Raw genomic sequence first — 16,152 nt, 5'->3', positions numbered from 1 at the left:
AGATCTCCCCACCATAGCTAGCAGGCCAAACACAGACACACACACACACAGAGCTCGTAGCTACATTACCTGATGTCATTGTGCCTCCATCTCAATGGCCAGGGTTACTGCTGAATCTGAGTGGTTTTTATCTGGTGTGTATATACTGTTGGTGGCTGAGTGGTTTTTAACTGGTGTGTATATACTGTTGGTGGCTGATTGGTTGGCTGATTGGTTTTAATCTGGTGTGTATATACTGTTGGTGGCTGAGTGGTTTTTAACTGGTGTGTATATACTGTTGGTGGCTGATTGGTTGGCTGATTGTTTTTTATCTGGTGTGTATATACTGTTAGTGGCTGATTGGTTTTTATCTGGTGTGTTTTTACTGTTAGTGGCTGATTGTTTTTTATCTGGTGTGTATATACTGTTGGTGGCCGATTGGTTTTTATCTGGTGTGTATATACTGTTAATGGCTGATTGGTTTTTATCTGGTGTGTATATACTGTTGGTGGCTGATTGGTTGGCTGAGTGGTTTTTATCTGTTGTGTGTAAACTGTTAGTGGCTGATTGGTTTTTATCTGGTGTGTATATACTGTTGGTGGTTTAGAATGAATGGCTTTGATTGTGAGTTGCATTCACTAGAGATTTAGTCAATGTTTTATTACGAACAAAAGTTAGTTATTGCTTTTGCTGCATGCTTACTTACTCATGTACAGTAGCCTTCCACAGCCTCTTTTTGCAATTTCACTTGTCTGTAAAGCGATGGGAGTAAGACCTTGTACCATTTACTCTGAATTAGATAACCTACTTGTTTTCTAAAAAGGCTTGATTGGGAGTTGCATTTGGTAGAGACCTTGGAGATTTTTCTGTCATTATAGATCACTAGTAAATACTGTGGAGTTTATTGATTTTGCTGCATATATAGAGTGGGGTCCGAATATGTTGACACCCTTGTAAAGATGAGAAAAAATTCCTCTATAAAATAAATAATTAAAACACTGAGCTATATTTCTTCTTTAAAATATTGCGATATTTTATTATTTTATTCTAATACAAATTCTCCCAGAAAAAGATTTTGTTTAACAAGTAATATAATGTTTTCTGAAAAAGGTAGAGGTAAAAAATTATTGACCACTCTGTTTTCAATATCTTTCAATACTTCACCTTGCGAAGATAAGGGCACTGAGCCTTTTTCTAAAATATTGAGATTGGAATTGGAAGTGATCTAAGACCATTCCTCCATACAGAATCTTTCCAAATCCTTGATATCCTAGGTCTGCGCTTACGGAGCAGCAGGTAGCCTAGTGGTTAGAGTGTTGGACTAGTAACTGCCGAAAGGTTGCAAGATCGAATCCCCGAGCTGACAAGGTAAAAATCTGTTATTCTGCCCCTGAACAAGGCAGTTAACCCACTGTTCCTAGGCATTCATTGAAAATAAGAATTTGTTCTTAAGTGACTTTTCTAATTAAATAAAAGTTAAAAAAATATAGAAAATGTAATAACCAATTCAAACTGAGATGGCCTTTGCAAAATGTTGATTTTGTGGCCAATTAACAATTTCTTTGTTAATGTTGATGTGTGTTTGTGGTTATTGTCTTGCTGGAAGATCCACTTGCAGCCAAGTTTCAGCCTCCTGACAGAAGCAACCAGGTGTTTGGGTAAAATATCCTGGTACTGGGAAAAGTTGATGATGCCGTTGACCTTAACAATGGCCCCAAGAGCAGTGGAAACAAAATAGCCTCATAACATCAACAATCCACCACCATATTTTACAGTAGGTATGGGGTTATTTTCTGGTCATGCATTCTAATTCTGACGCCATACCCACCACTGATTCACTTGGCCATAGAGCTCAATTTTTCATGTCATCTGATCAAAGTACCAGTTTCAATCCAAGTGCCAATGGCGTTTAGTAATCTCCAGGCGTTTACGTTTGTTGGGATGACATGAAAATAGAGCTATTTGACCCCGCACACCAGTGGTGGATTTTGCTTCGAATTAAGAATGCATGAAAACCATTGAAAACCTCTGGTTTGAATTGAAGAGGGCAATCCATGAACACAGATGAAGGATATTAAGGATCTAGAGGAGTCTGTACAGATAAATGGTCTAAGATCCCTCCCAATGTGTTCGCCAACTCATAGAACATTTTAGAGAAAGGCTCAGTGCTGTTATCCTATTGAAAGGTATTGAAAACGGGTGTCAATAATTTGGACCCATACCTTTTTGAGAGAAGAAATATATTACTTGTTAAACAAAATCTCCTTCTCTGAGCAATTGCATTAGTATAAAATAATATAATTTCCCTTTTTTTTTTGTCCATCGAATATGACTCGGTATTTCAAGTCTTTATTTTAAACAGTAATTTTTACTCATCTTTATCAAGGGTGTCAATCATTTCAGACCACACTGTACATACTTCCACAGGATCTTATTTGACCTGTCCCTTTTACACAGCAGGAAACAGCTATGTGTTTCTCTTATGCATTTGCAGAACAATACATTTCTCCTTTGATAATGATCACATTTAGTGTGGAATGTTGGGTGAATAATTGATTTTAGTGTCTCAAAAATGATTCTCCAGCTTGGCACCACGTTTCACAATGTGGTTGTCAGGCTTTTGATGTTTCAACACCACCACAAACAACATCTGCTTAGCTACTGGTCTTTGGTTCATGAAATGAATTCATGGTACAACAGACATTTATTCAATGTTTCATCTTTAAGGGTTATTATGAGGTTGACTGGGCTGGAAAATAATGAATAATGTCGACCCCTGTTTATTCATAACTGATTGTATGTTGAGGGATGTAAAATAGGAAAGGAGAGAAGAGGAGAAGGAAAGGAAAGAAAGGAGAGGACAAGAGAGGAGAAAGAAGGAGAGGACGAGAGAGGAGAAAGAAGGAGAGGAGAAAGAAGGAGAGGACGAGAGAGGAGAAAGGAGAGAACAAGAGAGGAGAAAGAAGGAGAGGACGAGAGAGGAAAGGAGAGGACGCGAGATGAAAGGAGAGGACGAGAGAGGAAGGAGAGGACGAGAGAGGAAGGAGAGGACGAGAGAGGAAAGGACAGGAGAGGACAAGAGAGGAAAAAGCAAGGAGAGGACGAGAGAGGAAGGAGAGAGGAAGGAGAGGACGAGAGCGGAAAGGAGAGGACGAGAGCGGAAGGAGAGGATGAGAGATGAAGCAGAGGACCTGAGAGGAAAGGAGAGGACAAGAAAGGAAGGAGAGGACACGTGAGGAAGGAGAGGACGAGAGAGGAAAGGAGAGGACGAGAGAGGAAAGGAGAGGACGAGACAGGAAGGAGAGGACGAGAGAGGAAGGAGAGGACGAGAGAGGGAAGGAGAGGATGAGAGAGGACGAGAGAGGAAAGGAGAGGACGAGAGAGGGAAGGAGAGGATGAGAGAGGACGAGAGAGGAAAGGAGAGGACGAGAGAAGAAGGAGAGGACGAGAGAGGAAAGGACCGGGGATCTAAACTCACCGTATACGGAAGTAATTTGGCGACAGGCAACAAGCCTCAGCAGAAGATGGAGGGATGAGACATACTAGATGAGTGGAGGGAGAGAGATGTTTTACTCTGTGTCTGTCACTGTCTTTTGGAATCTCTCCTTCTATTTCTACTTCACTCTCACTCACTCACTGTCAGAATATATATAGCAAAGTTAATCCTAAACTACTTTAGAAGCAACTCAGGCGCATATTTTTAGTCTGTTGTCATTACTCACTTTGCTCTCTCTCTCTCCCTCCCTTTCTCTCTCTCTCCCTCCGTCTCTCTCTCGCCCTCCCTTTCTCTCTCTCACTCTCTCTCTCTGTCGCTCTCTCTCTGTCCTCTCTCTCTCTGTCTCTTTCTCTCTTCCATTTCCCTGCTTCCTCCCTTCATTTCACGATCTGCTCATTTATAATGAATTTAATTATGAACAATACATAGTCACAGAGGATAGGAATGACTGGTGTCCCCCACGGAACTCTTAAACAATTCTTAAACAACAAAACTATGATGTCAACGCAAAGACTCCCAGAAACTGTTGTGCATATGAACTAGTCTTACTCTGAAGTAAGCGTGAGTGCATGGGAATGAAAGTTCACACACACATATATACAACACACACAACACACACATTCACTTGACCACGCTGAAGGGTGTGTGTATGTGTTGCAAGGGTCTGTGCAGTCCGGTTACACTGCTTGTTTTCTTTCCTGAACCCTTGTTTAGATTCCCAAACAATTTCTCATCCCCCTTAACAGAACACTGACCTCTGTCTCTGTTTCTCTCTGTCTCTCTCTGTCTCAATTCAATTCAATTCAAGGGGCTTTATTGGCATGGGAAACTGTCACAAGGGTCATATAAAGGGGACCAAGGCGCAGCATGTAGAGTGCTCATATTTTATTAATGATAACACTTAAACTGAAAATAACAAAAATGACAGCCAACAGTTCCGTCAGGTAACTAACATACAAAACGGAAAACAACTACCCATACCCACACATGAAAAACAGGCTGCCTAAGTATGGCTTCCAATCAGAGACAACGATAGACAGCTGCCTCTGATTGGAAACCATACCTGGCCAAAACATAGAAAATAAAACATAGAAATAGAAATCTAGAAAACCCCACAATGAAACAGAAAACCAAAACCACCCAAAACACCCACCTGTCACGCCCTGACCACTCTACTATGGAAAATGACCTCTTACAAGGGTCAGGACGTGACAGAAACATATGTTAACATTGCCAAAGCAAGTGAGGTAGATAATAAACAAAAGTGAAATAAACAATCAAAATGAACAGTAAACATTACACTCACAGAAGTTACAAAAGAATAAAGACATTTCAAATGTCATATTATGTATATATGCAGTGTTGTAACGAAGTACAAAGGGGAAAATAAATAAGCATAAATATGGGTTGTATTTACAATAGTGTTTGTTCTTCACTGGTTGCCCTTTTCTTGTGGCAAAAGGTCACAAATCTTGCTGCTGTGATGGCACACTGTGGTATTTCACCTAGTAAATATGGGAGTTAATCTAAATCGGGTTTGTTTTCTAATTCTTTGTGGATCTGTGTTATCTGAGGGAAATATGTGTCTCTAATATGGTCATACATTGGGCAGGAGGTTAGGAAGTGCAGCTCAGTTTCCACCTCGTTTTGTGGGCAGTGTGCACATAGCCTGTCTTCTCTTGAGAGCCAGGTCTGCCTACAGCGGCCTTTCTCAATAGCAAGGCTATGCTCACTGAGTCTGTACATAGTCAAAGCTTTCCTTAAGTTTGGGTCAGTCACAGTGGTCAGGTATTCTGCCACTGTGTACTCTTTTTTTTAGGGCCAAATAGCATTCTAGCTTGCTCTGTTTTTTTGTTAATTCTTTCCAATATGTCAAGTAATTATCTTTTAGTTTTCTCATGATTTGGTTAGGTCTAATTGTGTCTCTCTGTCTCTCTCTCTCTCTCTCTCTGTCTTTCTCTCTCTTTTGGTCTCCCTCTCTCTGTCTGTCTTTTTCTCTCTCTCCCTCGCTCTCTCTCTCTCTTTGTCTCTCTTTGTCTCTCTCTCTCTCTTTCTCTCTCTCTCTCTCTCTCTCTCGCTCTGTCTCTCTCGCTCTGTCTCTCTCGCTCTGTCTCTCTCTCTATGTCTCCCTCTCTCTGTCTCTGTCTTTGTCTCTCTCTTTCTCTTTCTCTCTCTCTCTCTCTCTGCAGGAGCGCATCTTCCTCACATTATCCAACTACATATTCACAGCGATCTTTGTGGCAGAGATGACTGTAAAGGTAAGGATGGACTTAGGTGACCATATTTATTGTGCAATGTGCAAGTAGACATACTGGGGTGCAAAGAAGCAAGATAAATAAATAAATACAGTATGGGGATGAGGTAGATCGATGGGCTATTTACAGATGAGCTATGTACAGGTGCAGTGATCTGTGAGCTGCTCTGACAGCTGGTGCTTAAAGCTAGTGAGGGAGGTAAGTGTCTCCAGCTTCAGAGATTTTTGCAGTTTGTTCCAGTCATTGGCAGCAGAGAACTGGAAGGAGAGGCGTCCAAAGGAAGAATTGGCATTTGGGTGTGACCAGTGAGATATACCTGCTGGAGCGTGTGCTACGAGTGCGTGCTGCTATGGTGACCAGTGAGCTGAGATAGGGCGGGGCTTTACCTAGCAGAGACTTGTAGATGACCTGGAGTCAGTGGCTTTGGCGACGAGTATGAAGCAAGGGCCAGCCAACGAGAGCATACAGAGCATACCCTATCAAGCGGTAAACTCGTAAACACGCAATGTCCTACCCAGGGAGGGGTAGACTTCCTGGGCTTGACTCATCACTGTGCCTAAGGGCTCTAGTTAAGACCTTCATAGGTCTGGTCTGATCCAAATGGCCAGGTTAAAGCTCTACTCCCTATGGGTGATATTAGGACATGTTGGGTAGGAGTTGCCCACAGGCAAAGATCTAGAAAATTCTTACCCAAATCCTAACCTTTACAATCAGAGTGAAGCAATGCCAAACAGTTTTGTAATCCTACTCTTATTAGGACTGCTTATAAACCTATATCCATCAGTGGATCTGTGTACAATCTGCCCTCAGGCTTATCAATCTGCCCTCAGGCTAATCAATCTGCCCTCAGGCTAATCAATCTGCCCTCAGGCTAATCAATCTGCCCTCAGGCTAATCAATCTGCCCTCAGGCTAATCAATCTGCCCTCAGGCTTATCAATCTGCCCTCAGGCTAATCAATCTGCCCTCAGGCTTATCAATCTGCCCTCAGGCTTATTTGACTAAATAGAAAGAAAGAGAGAAGGGGGGAGAGAGAGAGAAGGGGAGAGAGAAATGGGGAGAGAGAGAAATGGGGAGAGAGAAGGGGGGAGAGAGAGAGAGAGAGAAGGGGGGAGAAGAAGATAAGGGGGAGAGAGAAATGGGGAGAGAGAGAAATGGGGAGAGAGAAGGGGGGAGAGAGAGAGAGAGAGAAGGGGGGAGAAGAAGATAAGGGGGAGAGAGAAATGGGGAGAGAGAGAAGATGAGTACCATTTTAGAGTTTCCTAAAGGTCATAATTTAGAGAGAGATGAGAAAATAGAGCTTAACAAATACTTCAAGTACCTTAAGTACGTAAATACCTTAGATAGCGTAGATGACAGAAATAACTTAAAGGTCCAACAAAGCCATTTTTATCTGAATATCAAATCATTTCTGGGTAACAATTAACTACCTTACTGTGATTGTTTTCAAATAAAATGGTCAACAGAAACAAAAATAGTTTCTTAGCAAAGATCTATTTCTTAAGCAAGAATTCTGCCAAGACTAGTCTGTGAGTGTCACGGTTGTTTAGGACCAGTGGAGATGTGGAATCAGGAGCAGGAGACAGAGGGCCGGAGCAACTGTGTTTTAATAATAATAGAAAAATGCAATAGCCGTAGGGCACAGGGCGCGTGGCGAAGTCCGCCAGGGGAAAACACTTTTCCCAAAATAAGCGCACTGAAAAAAAACAGCGCACGGGGCGCAGCCCGGCAATATAATGGATACTAACAGGATACAATCACAACCGTCCTGAGTGAACAATAAACAATCCCGCACGAGAACCCCAACTGAAAATACACACTAAATAACCACCCACTAATGACAAACACAAAACAGGTGCGGGATAGACAGACAAAACCAAAAGACACAGAAACAACGATTGGTGGCAGCTAATAGGCCGGCGACGACGACCGGCGAGCGCCGCCCGACCGAGGAGGGGCGCCACCTTCGTTAGATACTGTGACAGTACCCCTCCCCTGACGCCGGCCTCGGGGACGGCCCGGAGGGCGAGGCGCCGGTCGATCCGGACGGCGACGGTGGAATTCTTGTAGCATAGGTGGATCTAGAATGTCCGCCGCCGGAACCCAGCACCTCTCCTCCGGACCGTACCCCTCCCAGTCCACGAGGTACTGCAGGCCCCCTACCCGACGTCGGGAGTCCAGGATGGTTCGGACTGTGTACGTCGGGGCCCCCCCGATGTCCAGGGGGGGCGGGGGGACCTCCAGCACCTCATCGTCCTGCAGTGGACCAGCTACCACCGGCCTGAGGAGAGACACATGAAACGAGGGGTTAATGCGGTAATATGAAGGGAGTTGTAACATGTAACACACCTCGTTTATCCTCCTCAGGACTTTAAACGGCCACACAAACCGCGGACCCAGCTTCCGGCAGGGCAGGCGGAGAGGCAGGTTCCGGGTCGAGAGCCAGACTCTGTCCCCCGGATTATACACGGGGGCGTCACTGCGGTGGCGGTCAGCGCTCTCCTTGTGTCGTTCACCAGCCCTCCTTAGGCACTCCTGGACACCATTCCAGGTCTCCTTAGAGCGCTTCACCCATGCCTCCACCGCAGGAGACTCCGTCTGGCTCTGTTGCCATGGCACCAGGACCGGCTGATACCCCAATACCACCTGGAAGGGTGACAGGTTGGTAGAGGAGTGGCGCTGAGAGTTCTGGGCCATCTCGGCCCACAGCACGAACTGCGCCCACTCCCCTGGCCGGTCCCGGCAATACGACCGCAGGAACCTGCCCACATCCTGGTTAATGCGCTCGACCTGCCCATTACTCTCGGGGTGGAACCCCGAGGTCAAGCTGACCGAGACCCCCAGCCTCTCCATTAACGATCTCCACACTCTGGACGTGAACTGGGGACCCCGATCAGATACGATGTCCTCGGGCACCCCATAGTGCCGGAAGACATGGGTGAACAGGGCCTCCGCAGTCTGCAGGGCCGTAGGAAGACCGGGCAAAGGGAGCAGACGGCAGGACTTAGAGAACCTGTCCACAACGACCAGGATCGCCGTATTCCCCTGGGACAGCGGGAGATCCGTGAGGAAATCAGACCAAGGCCGCTGCGGAACAGGGAGGGGCTGTAATTTCCCTCGAGGCAGGTGCCGAGGAGCCTTGCACTGAGCGCATACCGAACAGGAAGAGACATAACGCCGAACATCCTCAGCCAAGGTGGGCCACCAGTACCTTCCCTTCAGGCCCCGCACTGTCCGTTCCACCCCAGGATGACCCGAGGAGGGTAGAGTGTGGGACCATCGGATCAGACGATCGCGAACACCAAGCGGAACGTATTTCAGGCCCACGGGACACTGCGGTGGAGTGGGTTCTGACCGACCCGCCTGCTCGATGTCCGCATCCACCTCCCATACCACCGGTGCCACCAGACAGGAGGCGGGAAGTATGGGAGTAGGATCGATGGTCCGCTCCTCGGTGTCGTAGAGACGCGACAGTGCGTCAGCCTTCCGGTTCCGGGAGCCTGGAATGTACGAGAGAGTGAAGTTAAACCTCGTAAAAAACATGGCCCACCTTGCCTGACGGGGATTAAGCCTCCTCGCTGCCCGGATATACTCCAGGTTACGGTGGTCGGTCCAGATGAGAAAAGGGTGACGTGCCCCCTCAAGCCAATGTCTCCACACCGTCAAAGCCCTGACCACGGCTAACAGCTCCCGGTCCCCCACATCATAGTTGCGCTCCGCCGGGCTCAGCTTCTTAGAAAAGAAGGCACATGGGCTGAGCTTCGGAGGAACGCCCGAGCGCTGTGATAACACAGCTCCTACCCCAGCCTCGGACGCGTCCATCTCCACTATGAATGGCAAAGAGGGGTCCGGATGCGCCAGGACAGGTGCATTGGTAAACAGAACCTTCAGACGAAGGAAGGCTCTGTTCGCCTCTGCTGACCATCGTAGCCACACCGGCCCCCCTTTCATCAGTGAGGTAATGGGAGCCGCCACCTGGCCAAAACCCCGGATAAACCTCCGATAATAATTAGCGAACCCCAAGAACCGCTGCACCTCCTTCACAGTGGTTGGGGTTGGCCAATTACGCACAGCCGTCACGCGGTCACACTCCACCTCCACCCCCGAGGTGGAAATGCGATATCCTAGAAATGAGACGGCTCGTTTGGAGAACTCACATTTCTCAGCCTTGACGTATAGGTTATGCTCCAGCAGCCGCCCAAGCACTTTACGCACCAGGGACACATGCTCGGCGCGTGTGGCGGAGCAAATCAGGATGTCATCGAAGTACACCACCACACCCTGCCCGAGCATGTCCCGAAGAACCTCGTCCACAAAGGATTGGAAGACAGCGGGAGCGTTCTTTAACCCATACGGCATGACGAGGTACTCATAATGGCCCGATGTGGTACTAAATGCGGTTTTCCACTCGTCTCCATCTCGGATACGCACCAGGTTATATGCGCTCCTGAGATCTAATTTCGTGAAGAAGCGCGCCCCGTGAAATGACTCCACTGCCGTAGCAATGAGAGGTAGCGGGTAACTGAAACCCACTGTGATAGCATTTAGACCTCTATAGTCAATGTACGGGCGCAGACCTCCCTCCTTCTTCTTCACGAAAAAAAACTTGAGGAGACGGGGGACTTAGATGGCCGAATGTATCCCTGTCTCAAGGACTCAGTGACGTATGTATCCATAGCCACTGTCTCCTCCTGAGACAGAGGATACACGTGACTCCTAGGAAGAACCGCGTCGGCCTGGAGGTTTATCGCACAATCCCCTCGTCGATGGGGGGGTAATAGAGTCGCCTTCGTCTTACTGAAGGCGATAGCCAAATCGGCATACTCTGAGGGAATGTGCACGGTGGAGACTTGGTCTGGACTCTCCACCGTAGTCGCACCGATGGAAACTCCTATGCACCTACCTGAGCACTCCCTCGACCACCCCGTAAGAGCCCTCTGTCTCCACGAAATCTGAGGGTTGTGCGTGGCTAGCCAGGGGATTCCCAGTACCACCGGAAACGCTGGGGAGTCAATGAGGAACAGGCTGATACGCTCCTCATGACCCCCCCACGTCTGCATAACCAGTGGCACTGTGACCTCCCCTACTTGGCCTGACCCTAGCGGTCGACTATCTAGGGCGTGCACGGGGAAGGGGTGTCCAGCTGAACCAGGGGAATCACTAACCTCTTCGCTAACCCACAGTCCATAAAACTCCCAGCTGCACCTGAATCGACTAGTGCCTTATACTGGAAGTGAGGGGAAAAATCAGGAAAACAAACCGAGGTGTACATGTGGTCGACAGGGGGCTCTGGGTGTGGCTGGTGCGGACTCACCTGGGGGGTCGAAGTAGTGCTCTGCCTGCCCTCCGAACTCCCGGGGGGACCACTCCAGCACCGGTCCACAGTGTGTCCTCTGCGTCCACATCGGGTGCAGGAGAGACCCCCCCCTCCGGTCCTCCTCGACGCAGCCCCCCCTATCTCCATGGGCTGTGGAGCGGGGGGACTGGGAGGCGGAACGAACAGGCCCCGACTGGAACGTCCCCGGGAAGCCAGCAGGTTGTCCAGTCTAATGGACAAGTCCACCAGTTGGTCTAGGGTGGAGGCGTTGTCCCTACAGGCCAGCTCCCGGCGGACGTCCTCGCGAAGGCTACACCTATAGTGGTCTATCAAGGCCCGCTCGTTCCACCCCGATCCAGCGGCGAGAGTCCGGAATTCCAGGGCGAAATCCTGAGCGCTCCTCGTCTCCTGTCTCAAATGGAATAACCGCTCACCCGCCGCCCTGCCCTCCGGGGGATGATCGAAAACCGCCCGGAAGCGGCGGGTGAACTCAGGGTAGTCGCCCCGAGCCGAGTCTGGGCCATCCCAGACCGCATTGGCCCATTCTAGGGCTCGACCCCTGAGACAGGAGACGAGGACGCTCACCCTCTCTTCGTCGGAGGGGGGGGGCGGACGGTTGCCAGGTATAGTTCCAATTGGAGCAAGAACCCCTTGCACCCAGCGGCCGTCCCATCGAACTCCCGGGGAGGAGTAATCCGGATACCACCGGCGCCCGCTTCAGGGGGTGTGTGTAGGGGCGCAGGGTGAGGGACCGGAGCTGGTCCAGCTGGGGAAGCACCTCTCTCCCAGTTCTCCAACCGGGCCAACACCTGGTCCATGGCCGAGCCTAGGCGGTGGAGGAGGCTGGCGTGTTGAGAGACCTGCTCAGCCATGGATGGCGCTTCTGCTCCTGCTGACTCCATTGTGGTGCGGGATTCTGTCACGGTTGTCTAGGACCAGTGGAGATGTGGAATCAGGAGCAGGAGACAGAGGGCCGGAGCAACTGTGTTTTAATAATAATAGAAAAATGCAATAGCCGTAGGGCACAGGGCACGTGGCGAAGTCCGCCAGGGGAAAACACTTTTCCCAAAATAAGCGCACTGAAAAAAAACAGCGCACGGGGCGCAGCCCGGCAATATAATGGATACTAACAGGATACAATCACAACCGTCCTGAGTGAACAATAAACAATCCCGCATGAGAACCCCAACTGAAAATACACACTAAATAACCCCCCACTAATGACAAACACAAAACAGGTGCGGGATAGACAGACAAAACCAAAAGACACAGAAACAACGATCGGTGGCAGCTAATAGGCCGGCGACGACGACCGGCGAGCGCCGCCCGACCGAGGAGGGGCGCCACCTTCGTTAGATACTGTGACAGTGAGTTGTCTGATTGGGGAAGGGAAAATTGAAAATGTGCTGTTATTGGCAGAGAGGTTTGGAACTCTGTGTCTTATTGGTCTATTAACTCATTTACTGCATGGTGATGTCACCTTGAAGGCCAAAACTCCATCCCACCAAAACACGCTGAAATTTCAGGCCGTCTTTTCAAACAGCTCTTACACTAAAAGGGCATTAACCATAATTTTCACAATTTCACAGTATTATTCCAACCTCATAGTGTGGTAACATATACACTGCATGTGGACACTGCAAAAGTATGTGGACACCTACTTGTCGAACATCTCATTCCAAAATCATGAGCATTAATATGGAGTTGGTCCTCCCTGTGCTCCACTTTTCTGGGAAGATGTTGGAACATTGCTGAGGGGACTTGCTTCCATTCAGCCACAAGACCATTAATGAGGTCGGGCACTGATAATGGGTGATTAGGCCTGGCTCGCAGTCTGTGTTCCGATTCATCCCAAAGGTGTTCGATGGGGTTGAGGTCAGGCCTCTGTGCAAGCCAGTCAAGTTCCACCGCACCGATCTCGACAAACCATTTCTGTATGGACCTCGCTTTGTGCACGTGGGCATTGTCATACTGAAACAGGAAAGGCTCTTCCCCAAACTGTTGCCACAAAGTTGGAAGCACAGAATCGTCTAGAATGTCATTGTATGCTGTAGTTTTCAGATTTTGCTGGAATTAAGGAGCCTAGCCCTAACCATGAAAAACAGCCCCAGACCATTTGTCCTCCTCCACCAAACTTTACAGCTGGCACTAGGTGCGCAAATTTGGTTTTAAGGGTGGGCCAACTGAGGGGACAGTTCGGGACCGCCCAGTGGGAGGATCCGAACTTGAACGCCGCCACAGCCCAAGTGACAGCGGTGGATGGCCAGCTACTTCCGGGGGTGAGTGACTGGCGATAACCCCATTTCCAAATCAAGAATAACCTTTTGTATCAGGTTTCGGGCAAACAGAGGTACTGTTACTGCCCCCGACAGTACATTGGAACCGTTCTTCAGCTGGCCCTCACCCATCTGTTGGGGGCTCACCTGGGATTGGAGAAGACCCAGGAAAGGATTGTCGCCCAGTTCCACTGATCCAGGATGAGGAGGGCCGTGGAACACTAGTGTCAAATCACTGCCCCAAAAGCACACTTCTGAAATCTGCTGGTCCCCCTACCGATCATTGCGTTGCCCTTTGAATGCATCACAATGGACACAGTGGGACACTGATGCGTTGTGGTAGTAGTAGATTATGTCACCTGGTATCCTGAGGCCATTCCCCTATGGGCGGTGGTCTCCAAGGGAATTGCCCGGGAGCTGTTCTACCTATTTAACTGGGTGGGCATCCCGAAAAAGATCCTGACCATCCAAGGTACCGAGTTCATGTCCCGCTTAATTAAATATTTGTGTGCTTTCCTGCAGATCAAGCAGATCCGGATCTCCATCTTTCACCCGCAGACGGATGGGCTCGTCGAACGGTTCAATAAAACGCTCAAACAAATACTGTGGAAGAACTGGGACCAGCTACTACCCCACCTAATCTTCTCGGTCCGAGAAGTGCCCCAGTCATCCACCGGGTTTTCCCCTTTCAGACTCCTCTATGGGAGGAGACACTGACAGAGCTTCGTCTTTTACCAAATAGGGCTATTTTCTGTATACCACTCCTACATTGTCATAACACAACTGATTGGCCTAAACACATTAAGAAGGAAAGAAATTCCACAAATTAACTTTTAACAATGCACACCTGTACGGGAAGAACTGGGACCAGCTACTACCCCACCTAATGTTCTCTGTCCGAGAAGTGTCTCAGTCATTCACTGGGTTTTCCCCTTTCAAACTCTTCCATGGGAGGAGGCCAGCTTGTTCAACGCCTACCTCATGCCGAAGGTAGACGAGCTCATCGACTGATTGGGAAAGTTCCAGCACATCAGCACCCTCGACCTGACGAAAGGATATTGGAAGGTACCATTGGCAGCCTCCTCCTGGGAAAAGACATCGTTTTCGACACCGGACAGCTTTTATCACTACCGGGTGCTCCCGTTCAGTCTCCACGGAGACCGTTCCCTACCCCTTCTCATTAAAGGCTCGGAAGCTCAAGGCCGACCACGGTATTGTTAAAACTCTTATGGACAGACGTTCCGCTAGCAGAACGCCTCACCAATATCCAATGGTAGCGCCTGGCGCGAAATACGAAAAACTTTAAAAATGCTATAATTTCAATTTCTCAAACATATGACTATTTTACACCATTTGAAAGATAAGACTCTCCTTTATCTAACCACATTGTCCGATTTCAAAAAGGCTTTACAACGAAAGCAAAACATTAGATTATGTCAGGAGAATACCCTGCCAAAAATAATCACACAGCCATTTTCAAAGCATGCATATATGTCACAAAAAACAAAACCACAGCTAAATGCAGCACTAACCTTTGATGATCTTCATCAGATGACACTCCTAGGACATTATGTTATACAATACATGCATGTTTTGTTCAATCAAGTTCATATTTATATAAAAAAACAGCTTTTACATTAGCATGTTTTGTTCAGAACTAGCATACCCACCGCAAACTTCCGGTGAATTTACTAAATTACTCATGATTAACGTTCACAAAATACATAACAATTATTTTAAGAATTATAGATACAGAACTCCTTTATGCAATCGCGGTGTCAGATTTTAAAATAGCTTTTCGGTGAAAGCACATTTTGTAATATTCTGAGTAGATAGCCCGGCCATCACGGCTAGCTAATTTGACACCCACCAAGTTTGGCCCTCACAAAACTCAGATTTACTATAAGAAAAATTGGATTACCTTTGCTGTTCTTCATCAGAATGCACTCCCAGGACTTCTACTTCAACAACAAATGTTGTTTTGGTTCGAAATAATCCATAGTTATATCCAAATAGCTCTGTTTTGTTCGTGCGTTCAAGTCACTATCCGAAGGGTGACGCGCCGGCGCGTTTCGTGACAAAAAAATTCAAAATATTCCATTATCGTACTTCGAAGCATGTCAAACGCTGTTCAAAATACATTTTTATGTGATTTTTCTCATAAAATAGCGATAATATTCCAACCGCGCGATGTTGTATTCGTTCAAACACTGAAAGAAAAAAATGGAGTCGTCTCGTGCACGCGCGCACCAGTGTCATTGTTCCCAGAAGGACTCACAAAAACCCCTGCTGTTTTTCGCCCAGAGACTGCAGAGCTCTCATTCCACTTTCTGGCGCCTTCTGAGAGCCAATGAAAGCCTTGGAAAATGTCACGTTACATCAGAGATGCTGTATTTTTGATAGAGATGCCCTAGAAGTAGAACAAATTGTCAGACAGGACACTTCCTGTATAGAATCTTCTCAGGTTTTGGCCTGCCATATGAGTTCTGTTATACTCACAGACACCATTTAAACAGTTTTAGAAACTTTAGAGTGTTTTCTATCCAAATCTACTAATTACATGCAAATTCTAGTTTCTGGGCAGGAGTAGTAACCAGATTAAATCGGGTATGTTTTTTATCCGGCCGTGAAAATACTGCCCCCTATCCCAAACAGGTTAACAGAAAACAGAATCTCCAATTGTAGGGAAAGGTAAAATGTCAGTCTTCGTGGTCAATTTTCATGTAAATTAAAACATGTTTCAAAGACAATCATGATACCAATAATTGCTTCTAATTCACCAGATGTATGTCCATGAACCAAATATTTTTTTAATCACACACAAAAGGTG

At 47.5% G+C, this 16,152-nt stretch overlaps 1 protein-coding gene across 1 annotated transcript in view; it reads left to right on the top strand.

Moving 5' to 3' along the window:
* Nucleotides 1-16,152, top strand: part of LOC115163176 (voltage-dependent T-type calcium channel subunit alpha-1G-like) — a 214,295-nt gene that overhangs the window by 143,368 nt on the left and 54,775 nt on the right. Inside the window, exon 18 of the mRNA XM_029714847.1 lies at nt 5,665-5,733. Within this exon, the coding sequence (XP_029570707.1) occupies nt 5,665-5,733 (69 nt within the window). The remainder of the gene's footprint in view (nt 1-5,664; nt 5,734-16,152) is intronic.

The sequence above is a fragment of the Salmo trutta genome, chromosome 2 (assembly GCF_901001165.1).
Source record: "Salmo trutta chromosome 2, fSalTru1.1, whole genome shotgun sequence".
In the NCBI taxonomy this organism is placed as follows: domain Eukaryota; kingdom Metazoa; phylum Chordata; class Actinopteri; order Salmoniformes; family Salmonidae; genus Salmo; species Salmo trutta.
This window is presented reverse-complemented; position numbering and strand designations above follow the sequence as displayed.